Here is a 12,949-nt window from a genome sequence, read left to right as displayed (position 1 = left end):
ATGTCTCGATGCCTGTCTGCCTACTTTATATAGCAAGCCACAGCCACACGTGACTCACTGTCTGTAGTAGCGAACCTTTTTCGTGAACCGAGTGGAGTACCTAGTAAACTGGCCACTGAGTGTATATTACAACCGTGAACACCAATGTGAAAGGTGGAGGCAGAGAGGTAGCCTACCTACCAATAGTTATTTTTAAAGGCCTTGCAATTCTTGGTCTGTGGCGTGATGTCAGACATATTTGATGACCAAAGAAATCAGAGAAATGCTGTCATTTTCAAGTTCATACTCATCTCTTGGAAAGAAGAGCTTGAGGGGCTGTCTTCAAAAGATGGTCTCTCGCCACCAAAAATATGGAGGAATTACATTTTTGCTTTGGACATTGAGAAAACAATTACCCTTATGTGACACAGAGAATTATGCACATTTTATTTTCAGTTTTAAAAAGGTTTGTATACCTAGGAATGCATCTGCTTTGGCATTGTATTAACACCTGAAGCAAAAACTGAATGACAATCTCTTCGCTACGATTTGCTCATGTCAGTTAAGAGGTCTTACATTTTGATGCCATCTATACGCCATCTATACGACAAATGGCTCACAGCACCCTCATTTGAAACGAAGAACAAGTCAACCAAGGTATTGATATTCAAAAACAAGCGTAAACTGCAAACTGAAAAAAAGAAAAATAAATCAGGTGACCAACTTTGAGTTTGATGCAATGCTAATATTAAAAAGAAAAACAAATATACACTGGAGTCAAGGTCGGTCGCCTGTCTTCTTTCAATGCATTTTTTACTCGTTTTTAAATACTAGCACCTAGACACACTGCTACGCACTGGGTTTATCTTGCTTTTTTGCAACATCTTCTTTTGAAATTTCGTGGTAAGCTCCTGCTAAACCAAAAACAGTTTAAATACACATTAGTAAACAATCATTTCAAGCCAGGGGATAGGGAGGGCTACAGTGCATACCAAATAATGAAAACTAGAACATCACTTATTTTAAAAGGGAGGTGTGATCACCTGCCTAGTGCCCCTACAATCTTAGTTCCATGACCTCATGAAATGGCAGAAAAATATATGATGAGTGGGTGATTAGCAACTGTCCTCCCCTGAAACAAAGAGGCTGTCTTGACGGTTGGTCGTTAGAGAAGCTGTATTAGCATTTATGCATGTCCCATGCTGTATTGTGCTGTAGCCAACTCTTCTGTTGGAAATTGTCAGGCCTTAACAATAGAAGACTTGGTAGGCCAAAGTAATGGAGCAAAGCGTCACCTGTTCACCCATAGGAAGGGGAGACCCATGGCCAGTGGGTCTCAGTAGCGTGCTAAAACCTCCAGGGCCTCCTCTTTGACGGCGAGGGGAGAGTGCTGCTGCACGCCTTCTGCACCTACACTGGTCTCCCAGCAGTCATAGCCACAGTCTCTCAAGTCCTGGATAGTGTTCTGGATCACCGAGCACTCCGTTTCTACCAGAGGAAATCACAAAGAAAAACAAAGTCACAAACAGTGAGCTACATTCAAAACACACAACTCGACAGTGTTTGCCCCTCCGTGCGTGCCTCCTGTGCAAGAGGATTAGTTTACATCTGCGTAGGTTTTTACCTAATTCATCTCTGAGAATGACTTTGGCTGCTACACAATTGGCACCCTTTGCCCTGGATGCACCCTAGAGCTCTGTGCTGTGGGAGTCTGATGGCCGCTGTGAGAGCTGCTCACAAAGCCCTCGCCAGCAAACAGCAGAAGGGCGCATACCAGCGGTGCCAAATAAATGGGACAAAACAAATAACTGGATTTAAAAAATGTTTAAGGGCTAGGGGTAAAAAAAATATTTAAAAAAACACTTAGGGTGTGAATGTGTCAAATAAGGGAGCTATTTTTTATTTATTTATTTTATTTCACCTTTATTTAACCAGGTAGGCAAATTGAGAACAAGTTCTCATTTACAATTGCGACCTGGCCAAGATAAAGCAAAGCAGTTAGACACATACAACGACACAGAGTTACACATGGAGTAAAACAAACATACAGTCAATAATACAGTAGAAACAAGTCTATATACGATGTGAGCAAATGAGGTGAGATAAGGGAGGTAAAGGCAAAAAAAGGCTATGGTGGCAAAGTAAATACAATATAGAAAGTAAAACACTGGAATGGTAGATTTGCAGTGGAAGAATGTGCAAAGTAGAAATACAAATAATGGGGAGCAAAATAAATAAAATAAATACAGTAGGGAAATAGGTAGTTGTTTGGGCTAAATTATAGGTGGGCTATGTACAGGTGCAGTAATCTGTGAGCTGCTCTGACAGTTGGTGCTTAAAGCTAGTGAGGGAGATAAGTGTTTCCAGTTTCAGAGATTTTTGTAGTTCGTTCCAGTCATTAGCAACAGAGCACTGGAAGGAGAGGCGGCCAAAGAAAGAATTGGTTTTGGGGTATGACTAGAGAGATATACCTGCTGGAGCGTGTGTTACAGGTGGGAGATGCTATGGTGACCAGCGAGCTGAGATAAGGGGGGACTTTACCTAGCAGGGTCTTGTAGATGACATGGAGCCAGTGGGTTTGGCGACGAGTATGAAGCGAGGGCCAGCCAACGAGAGCGTACAGGTCGCAATGGTGGGTAGTATATGGGGCTTTGGTGACAAAACGGATGGCACTGTGATAGACTGCATCCAATTTGTTGAGTAGGGTATTGGAGGCTATTTTGTAAATGACATTGCCGAAGTCGAGGATTGGTAGGATGGTTACAATGGTTACAAGGGTATGTTTGGCAGCATGAGTGAAGGATGCTTTGTTGCGAAATAGGAAGCCAATTGTAGATTTAACTTTGGATTGGAGATGTTTGATGTGGGTCTGGAAGGAGAGTTTACAGTCTAACCAGACACCTAGGTATTTGTAGTTGTCCACGTATTCTAAGTCAGAGTCATCCAGAGTAGTGATGTTGGACAGGCGGTCAGGTGCAGGCAGCGATCGGTTGAAGAGCATGCATTTAGTTTTACTTGTATTTAAGAGCAATTGGAGGCCATGGAAGGAGAGTTGTATGGCATTGAAGCTTGCCTGGAGGGTTGTTAACACAGTGTCCAAAGAAGGGCCAGAAGTATACAGAATGGTGTCGTCTGCGTAGAGGTGGATCAAAGACTCACCAGCAGAAAGAGCGACATCATTGATGTATACAGAGAAGAGAGTCAGTCCAAGAATTGAACCCTGTGGCACCCCCATAGAGACTGCCAGAGGTCCGGACAACAGACCCTCCCCTCCGATTTGACACACTGAACTCTATCAGAGAAAAAGGTAAAAAAGGTAATTCAAATAAAAAGGTAATTCAAATAACCAAATTCAACCTAGCTAATTTCCGATTTATACGAAATTGTTTGACTACAGAGGTAGCAAAACTGTACTTCAAATCTATGATACTCCCCCACTTAACATACTGCTTGACTAGTTGGGCCCAAGCTTGCTGTACAACATTAAAACCTATTCAGTCTGTCTACAAACAGGCTCTCAAAGTGCTAGATAGGAAGCCCAATAGCCATCATCATTGTCACATCCTTAGAAAGCATGAGCTCTTGAGTTGGGAAAATCTTGTGCAATACACCGACGCATGTCTTGTATTCAAGATCCTTAATGGCCTGGCTCCCCCTCCACTCAATATTTTTGTTAAACAGAAAACCCAGACATATGGCAGCAGATCCACAAGGTCTGCCATGAGAGGTGACTGTATAGTTCCCCTAAGGAAAAGCACCTTTAGTAAATCTGCATTCTCTGTGAGAGCTTCCCATGTCTGGAATACACTGCCATCAGACACACATAACTGCACCACATATCACACTTTCACAAAATGCTTGAAGACATGGCTAAAGGTCAATCAGATTTGTGAACATGGTCCCTAGCTGTGTGTTGCCGCTTTCCATGTTGTCTGTTGTCTGTAGCTTGTGAGGTGTGGAAACACTTTGTTGCTTTTATGAATTTTGTCTTGCTGCCTTTTGTTTTATGTTGCACTGTCTGTATGCTGCGTCTTGCTTGTCCTATGTTGCTCTGTCTGTATGCTATGTATTGCTTGTCCTATGTTGCTATGTCTTGCTTGTTCTATGCTGCTATTGTCTATATTGTAATTGTTTTTAATAACCTGCCCAGGGACTGCGGTTGAAAATTAGCCGGCTGGCTAAAACCGGCACTTTTACTGAAACGTTGATTAATGTGCACTGTCCCTGTAAAAATAAAAAATAAACTCAAACTCAGAAGTAGTTGGTGAACCAAGCGAGGCAATCATTTGAGAAACCAAGGCTGTCGAGTCTGCCGATGAGGATGTGGTGATTGACAGAGTCGAAAGCCTTGGTCAGATCAATGAATACGGCTGCACAGTAATGTTTCTTATCGATGGCGGTTAAGATATCGTTTAGGACCTTGAGCGTGGCTGAGGTGCACCCATGACCAGCTCTGAAACCAGATTGTATAGCAGAGAGGGTATGGTGAGATTCGAAATGGTCGGTAATCTGTTTGTTGACTTGGCTTTCGAAGACCTTAGAAAGGCAGGGTAGGATAGATATAGGTCTATAGCAGTTTGGGTCAAGAGTGTCCCTCCCTTTGAAGAGGGGGATGACCACAGCTGCTTTCCAATCTTTGGGAATCTCAGACGACACAAAAGAGAGGTTGAACAGGCTAGCAATAGGGGTGGCAACAATTTCGGCAGATAATTTTAGAAAGAAAGGGTCCAGATTGTCTAGCCCAGCTGATTTGTAGGGGTCCAGATTTTGCAGCTCTTTCAGAACATCAGCTGACTGGATTTGGGAGAAGGAGAAATGGGGAAGGCTTGGGCGAGTTGCTGTGGGGGGTGCAGTGCTGTTGACCGGGCTAGGGGTAGCCAGGTGGAAAGCATGGCCAGCCGTAGAAAAATGCTTATTGAAATTCTCAATTATAGTGGTTCTAAATTTCTTGAATGGGGCATGCTTATTTAAGATGGTTAGGAAGGCATTTAAAAAAAATAACCAGGCATCCTCTACTGACGGGATGAGATCAATATCCTTCCAGGATACCCCGGCCAGGTCGATTAGAAAGGCCTGCTCGCTGAAGTGTTTCAGGGAGCGTTTGACAGTGATGAGTGGAGGTCGTTTGACCGCTGACCCATTACGGATGCAGGCAATGAGGCAGTGATCGCTGAGATTTTGGTTGAAGACAGCAGAGGTGTATTTAGAGGGCAAGTTGGTTAGGATTATATCTATGAGGGTGGCCGTGTTTACGGCTTTGGGGAGGTACCTGGTAGGTTCATTGATAATTTGTGTGAGATTGAAGGCATCAAGCTTATATTGTAGGATGGCTGGGGTGTTAAGCATGTTCCAGTTTAGGTCGCCTAGCAGCACGAGCTCTAAAGATAGATGGGGGACAATCAGTTCACATATGGTGTCCAGAGCACAGCTGGGGGCAGAGGGTGGTCTATAGCAGGCGGCAACGATGAGAGACTTGTTTTTAGAGCGGTGGATTTTTAAAAGTAGAAGTTCAAATTGTTTGGGTACAGACCTGGATAGTAGGACAGAACTCTGCAGGCTATCTTTGCAGTAGATTGCAACACCGCCCCCTTTGGCAGTTCTATCTTGTCTGAAAATGTAGTTTGGGATGAAAATTTCAGAATTTTTGGTGGTCTTCCTAAGCCAGGATTCAGACACAGCTAGAACATCCGGGTTGGCAGAGTGGGCTAAAGCAGTGAATAAAACAAACTTAGGGAGGCTTATAATGTTAACATGCATGAAACCAAGGCTATTACGGTTACAGAAGTCATCAAAAGAGAGCGCCTGGGGCCTCCCGGGTGGCGCAGTGGTTAAGGGCGCTGTACTGCAGCGCCAGCTGTGCCATCAGAGTCCTGGGTTCGCGCCCAGGCTCTGTCGTAACCGGCCGCGACCGGGAGGTCCGTGGGGCGACGCACAATTGGCCTAGCGTCGCCCGGGTTAGGGAGGGCTTGGTCGGTAGGGGTGTCCTTGTCTCATCGCGCACCAGCGACTCCTGTGGCGGGCTGGGCGCAGTGTACGCTAGCCAAGGTGGCCAGGTGCACGGTGTTTCCTCCGGCGCATTGGTGCGGCTGGCTTCCGGGTTGGATGTGCGCTGTGTTAAAGAAGCAGCGGCTTGGTTGGTTGTGTATCGGAGGACGCATGACTTTCAACCTTCGTCTCTCCCGAGCCCGTACGGGAGTTGTAGCGATGAGACAAGATAGTAGCTACTACAACAATTGGATACTACAAAATTGGGGAGAAAAAGGGGTAAAATTCAAAAAAAATTTAAAAAAAAGAGAGCGCCTGGGGAATAGGAGTGAAGCTAGGCACTGCAGGGCCTGGATTCACCTCTACATCACCAGAGGAAAAGAGGAGGAGTAGGATAAGGGTACGGCTAAAAGCAATGAGAATTGGTCGTCTAGAACGTCTGGAACAGAGAGTAAGAGGTTGTTTCTGGGGGCGATAAAATAGCTTCAAGGTATAAAATAGCTTCAAGGTATACTGTTCAGACAAAGGTATGGTAGGATGTGAATACAGTGGAGGTAAACCTAGGTATTGAGTGATGATGAGAGAGATATTGTCTCTAGAAACATCATTGAAACCAGGAGATGTCATCGCATGTGTGAGTGGTGGAAGTAATAGGTTGGATAAGGTATAGAGAGCAGGACTAGAGGCTCTACAGTCAAATTAGCCAATAAACACTAACCAGAACAGCAATGGACAAGGCATTTTGACATTAAGGAGAGGCATGCTTAGTCAAGTGATCAAAAGGGTCCAGTGAGTAGTGAGGTTGGTTGGGGTCACGGCAATTCAGACAGCTAGCCGGGCCATCGGTAGCAAGCTAGCATAGGATGGAGGTCTGTTTTTAGCCACCTCATGCGTTTCCATCGGTAGGATTAGTGGGGTTCCGTGTGGTAGAGGGGATCAATCCAATTCGCAAAAAAAAATTGATATAGTTATAGAGGCCCAAGAAAAGAAAAAAAAAATGTCCGATAGGTCTATTCAGAGTTTGTTTTGATATTTTAACATGCGTGTCGTGATCGCGTTTGGTGTGGGGGGACAAAATACATTTATGCACGATGGCGCACGCGCGCAAACGGTTTGGGTTCCGTGTTAGCCATCATTGATTTGATCTCACATGCTGAGTGCTCATTGGCTATTAGAAGTAGTCCTTGTCTAATCGCATCGTAGCAATGCTCATACTACAAGACGCACAACCAACAGGGGTCTGATGAATGGAACAGCCATCATTGTTGAGTCCTTGATCCGCTCAAACTACACAAGTCCTGACGTACTGACACTAGCCCAAGTTCATGGGATTTCACCCCTATCATGAAAATTAGCCTGGGACAGCAAAAACGTGGCGAAACCGTGTAGTGTATGACTGGCATAAGTTGGAAATTGAGTGGCACTAGCAACTCCAGGGTTGTGGGTTCAATTCCCATTAGGGGTCAACTATACTAAAAAAAATGATGCTCTCACTTGCTGCTTTGGATGAAAAGCATCTGCGAAATAGCATATACTGTATTATTAGTAATAGTAGTATTTACTTAGCTGAAGAGCCAACCATAAGCTAAAGTACATCTCTATGTGGAGGAAAAAACATTACAATGCTCATCAGCAAAGAAATTATAAATATTTAGCACGTCACCAGACAGTGGTGGATTTTAACAAGGCAGGAGGATAGCAGGTTACTTTACTGCATGCTCGTCCCTGCTCTACCTCAAATCAAAGCCTTTAAGCCCAAAGCTGATCTGAGAGCACTGGGAGGGAAAACAGACACTTAAGTAAACTTTTTGGAAAATAGCTTCAAACCACAAAAATGTGCAACACTTGCTTGCTAGTACAACAAAGCAAATCAACATCAGTTGGGGATATATTTAGGAGATCTTTAGCTGATTTAAAATGCAACGTGTTACAGGCTGCAGGCATAAACAAAGAAGGCAGTGGATTCAGACAGGTTCTCTGCCTGTTTTGTTTTTGTGGAAGATAGGATCCTGTTTGTCACTCTCTTGGCGTACTGACATATCCCTACTTCTCTACGCCGTCGGTTTGAGACTACAGAGCTTTTCCCTAAAACGAGGAAGAAGATAAGGACGACTAAGGTAGAGATTTCCAGGACATACAATAATTCCAGCAGGAAGGGACCCACCCCCACCCCCACCCCCACATCCAATCAATACAATGGAGCCAAATCTACAGATGTCCTTTCATAGATCTCTCACTTTTAAAAGGATTCATTACAAATAGAAAATGGTAACTCTCTAACCCAAAATGAAGGTGAGGACCAAAGATGATGGCGATGCAGTGTAAGAACAAATAGGGACAGGCCCCCCCCCCCCCCCACCTGATTACTGTAAGCCAGATAGGGAGGTAAGTAGATAGCGAGCTACAGTACCTGGTCTAAGCAGGGTGATACCACAGCCCCCTCCGCCGGCACCAGTCAGCTTGCTGTGTAGCCCTCTGGCCAAGGTGACGCGGCACAGGGTGTCCAGGGCCGGGTGTCCTACACCCATCACATTCAGGTGGTGCTGGTTGATGTCAATGAGTTCCTACGGTAGACATAATAGCAGCTGTCATTTTTATTTGAGCTTTTTTTTTTGCATGAAAATACTATTTTGTCTTTTCATGCAGCTGTAGTCTTTACCGTGTGTAAGAGGAAGGGAATCATTTCTACACTGTGTCACACTGGTAGTGTGTCTGCAGCACCAGGACACACTGTCCATAGGCAACGTGTGCATGCATTTCCATACGGTACCTCCAGGATATTGTAGTGCTCTGGTGTGGGGGTGTCGTTGGTCATCTCTGATAAGGTCTGCTCGCAGGTGCAGGAGACTGCATTCACAGATTCCAGTACAGGGTTTATAATAGAGGGAAACTGAGGGGGGGGGGGGGGACAGCAAATAAACATAGAATTAATACTTTTTACAAATAATTGGGAATTGAATGTAAAGGAATTGAACAACACTAAATATACTAAAGGAAGTCCACAGTGCAGACTACGGCAGCAAATACTCATATCTCATCTAGTGGTCATAATCATTTAAACAGTCTGATACCGTACAGCAGCAACACAAAAAGCCAGTCACTCAGTGCTGAGTGAAAAACATTGCTTGCTCCCCCCCCCCAATCATAACACTGCCAGTAACACCACCTATGTCGATCTAACAGAACAGAAGTGCTCACCCCTGTGGGTGTCGTCAAGGCAACGCTACACAGGGGTGCTAGCGGAGTGCTTCATCTCCATGTTTTATGAACTGGCCATTCCATATGAATTCAATTACTTTCTGACTGCACCCCTTTAGATTTAAAAAAAACCTTCCAAACATGTTTGGCCATGTCAGAAGTGTTCAGAAAGGGACTCTTTGAATGCCCAAAGATTCAGGAGATTGAGCTTACAAAAAGGGTTGTCAAATAATTTTTTGAATACAGGGGGAGGGGGGGTGTCGTTGCAGTCATAGAAACAGAATTCATAGAACGGGATGTATTTCCATTTCAATTACTAACAGAAAGATGGACACCAGTCCACCCCCCGTTGAATTTCAACTTGAATGGAAATGTCTATTCTATTATCTATATTTCTATGATTTCAATAGGTTTACTGTGGAAGATTGACAGTTTATTTTAAAACAATGAATATTCCTACTCAGGTCATCATTCTCTGATGTGTGGACCTCCAACCATCTTTCCAACCATTTTGAAAGTAGAATTTTTTTGTTCATTAAATCAGCCAAAACATGACAAAAGTATTCAAGAGCATGCTGTCTCAACCAATGGTGGGCACAACACAAACACCTCGGATTATGTACAATTGTATCTAAGCTACAACAGATACTGTATTTAAAATTAAAATAAATCACATTTAGATTATTAATTTTAAAGGTAAAAAAAAAAAAAAACTTTTTGACAACCCTGTTTGTAAGATTATATCAAACTCAAACATTTATATTTTTCATTGATGGTAGGGTGGTTTACATGTAGGGTGGTACATGTTTGCCCATGGTAGGGTGGTTTGAGCACCTCTATCTCCTGAATGTTTTGGCATTCAGGTCCAAAATGTCACTTTCTGACAACTTCTACCACGGGCAAACATGTACGGAAGGTTTGTTGAAATCTAAAAAGTTGTGCAGTCAGAAAGTGATTGAAATGACATGGAATGACCCAAAGGCACTCAATGCCAGGCACCAGAGTGCCTTTCCCATACAAATGAAAGCACAGGCGATTACACTAATTACAGGGCTGGGGAGGTGAACACAGGGGAGATGAGATGGCAGCCATTTAGTACCTTGTTCATTTTGTCCTTCACTCCAGCAACAAGTACCTTGGTGCTGCGAGGGACCTTGGTGTTTGTGAGTAGGATCCTTAACATTGGGACCCTGCAAATGGGAAAATAAAAAAAGGCAGGTTAGCAATATAATACCACATGATGCACCTGTATTTGTCCAGGTGTTGCTACTGTTATGGGTTCCCTCATACGAGTGGCAATAGTAGAGTCCACAGAGGGAGCATCGCCTATCTTTTCCATTGACCACTCTTGTGACAGCATGGGCAACGCCGTCTTCATTCTAAAGTAGTCAATTTCAACTTCACTTGGGGATTTAAATTCCACCTGCCCTGCTGGAATGTTCGCTCAAGTGTATAATTCACAGGCTGACACACCCCCCCCCCCCCCCCCACTGACCTGGATAACATTCTGGGATCCCTTCCCAACCCAGTAGACTACTTTAAAATGATGTCTGCTATCACAGTCTGTAAATCTGTCAATGTAAATTAGGCCCAGCGAGCATATTCATGGAAAGGTGATTTGTTAAGCAAAAAACTGTTCAGTACCTGTTTAGGGGTGTTATTTTCCCAGAATGGTATCTCAATATGCCACCTAAACAAAGAGTCAAAACAAAGTGAAAGAAATGGGCATCGGATGAAAATAAAGAACACAATAGAGCATACATTTTCTGACCGCAAAACAGCCCTCGCAACACACAAAGGAATAGTGCAGCACATTTCCCCTCCGTTTACTGTAACATCCGCACAAATAACGTCTGCCTTCTCACAGAGATCCTACAACAAGATAAATCCCTACAACACTGAGTTCTGGCAACATTTTTCGTCTGCAGATTGTATCATATCATTCCGTTGTAGTGTCCACATACACAGTTCATGGTATCATACATCACAATGCAAAGCTGTGTGGTACTGTGGTGTCTGTGGTGTTGCGTGCAAAAGGCAGAGGGATCTGGGTCTTACCCCATGTCCCCACGGCGTTGTCCACCCCCGACGGGTTCCCATGGATGATCCTCTCCCCCTGAAACGCCCACCTGTTGATCAGCTCCATCTCCACCTCACCCCACCTGGTGAAACATGATGAAATATAGTAGAGATGATTACAATGACAATGTACACTGGGCATTCAAGCCCCATCAGCATTGCCCTGCTGTCCTTCAGTCTGTGCTTGTGATGAGCCCGACCCATACTAACATGTGAGGACATCAGTAACAAAGTCCTAACTGATTTTTGGAATAGCATCCTTCAGTGGCGGCAGTACCCAATACATGTGAGATAAAACAGTTTACAATTGGCTCATTCATCCTGTAACTATTCCCCAGGTTGTTGCTGCAAATGAGAATGTGTTCTCAGTCAATTTACCTGATAAAATAACGGATAAAAAAGTTTATATAAAAAAAAAAAATGGGATTTGAAAACGACCAACATCTCTGAAGAAGACTGGAAAACAATATGTAGAACCCACTGTACCACTGACAACACAATGGCAAGAATTCTTCTGGAAAAACGTGCCATTTTTCATAACCTTAAAACTACAAATGAATTACAAATACTGGAGAAACTGCGACCAAACAGAAGTAAATCATTTACATTGTGGGCAGGTATACAGTGGGGCAAAAAAGTATTTAGTCAGCCACCAATTGTGCAAGTTCTCCCACTTAAAAAGATGAGAGAGGCCTGTAATTGTCATCATAGGTACACTTCAACTATGACAGACAAAATTAGAAAAAAAAAATCCAGAAAATCACATTGTAGGATTTTTTATGAATTTATTTGCAAATTATGGTGGAAAATAAGTATTTGGTCATTAACAAAAGTTTATCTCAATACTTTGCTATATACCCTTTGTTGGCAATGACAGAGGTCAAATGTTTTCTGTAAGGTTTTCACACACTGTTGCTAGTATTTTGGCCCATTCCTCCATGCAGATCTCCTCTAGAGCAGTGATGTTTTGGGGCTGTTGCTGGGCAACATGGACTTTCAACTCCCTCCAAAGATTTTCTATGGGGTTGCGATCTGGAGACTGGCTAGGCCACTCCAGGACCTTGAAATGCTTCTTACGAAGCCACTCCTTCGTTGCCCAGGCGGTGTGTTTGGGATCATTGTCATGCTGAAAGACCCAGCCACGTTTCATCTTCAATGCCCTTGCTGATGGAAGGAGGTTTTCACTCAAAATCTCACGATACATGGCCCCATTCATTCTTTACTTTACACGGATCAGTCGTCCTGGTCCCTTTGCAGAAAAACAGCCCCAAAGCATGGTTTTCCACACCCATGCTTCACAGTCCTCCAAACACGACGAGTTGAGTTTTTACCAAAAAGTTCAATTTTGGTTTCATCTGACCATATGACATTCTCCCAATCTTCTTCTGGATCATCCAAATGCTCTCTAGCAAACTTCAGACGGGCCTGGAGATGTACTGGCTTAAGCAGGGGGACACGTCTGGCACTGCAGGATTTGAGGCCCTGGCGGCGTAGTGTGTTACTGATGGTAGGCTTTGTTACTTTGGTCCCAGCTCTCTGCAGGTCATTCACTAGGTCCCCCTGTGTGGTTCTGGGATTTTTGCTCACCGTTCTTGTGATCATTTTGACCCCACGGGGTGAGATCCCCAGATCGAGGGAGATTATCAGTGGTCTTGTATGTCTTCCATTTCCTAACAATTGCTCCCACAGTTGATTTATTCAAACTAAG

General features: G+C 43.9%; 1 protein-coding gene across 1 annotated transcript in view; it reads right to left on the bottom strand.

The window, feature by feature from the left end:
* Positions 1-412: 412 nt before the first annotated feature.
* Positions 413-12,949, bottom strand: part of LOC139389322 (mevalonate kinase-like) — a 27,266-nt gene continuing 14,729 nt past the window's right edge. Inside the window, exons 5-10 of the mRNA XM_071135988.1 lie at positions 11,221-11,324; positions 10,807-10,852; positions 10,262-10,352; positions 8,735-8,854; positions 8,375-8,528; positions 413-1,467 (exon numbers count right to left, since the gene is read on the bottom strand). Of these exons, the coding sequence (XP_070992089.1) occupies positions 1,316-1,467; positions 8,375-8,528; positions 8,735-8,854; positions 10,262-10,352; positions 10,807-10,852; positions 11,221-11,324 (667 nt within the window). The 3' untranslated portion in view covers positions 413-1,315. The remainder of the gene's footprint in view (positions 1,468-8,374; positions 8,529-8,734; positions 8,855-10,261; positions 10,353-10,806; positions 10,853-11,220; positions 11,325-12,949) is intronic.

The sequence above is a fragment of the Oncorhynchus clarkii genome, chromosome 30 (assembly GCF_045791955.1).
Source record: "Oncorhynchus clarkii lewisi isolate Uvic-CL-2024 chromosome 30, UVic_Ocla_1.0, whole genome shotgun sequence".
NCBI lineage: Eukaryota > Metazoa > Chordata > Actinopteri > Salmoniformes > Salmonidae > Oncorhynchus > Oncorhynchus clarkii.
This window is presented reverse-complemented; position numbering and strand designations above follow the sequence as displayed.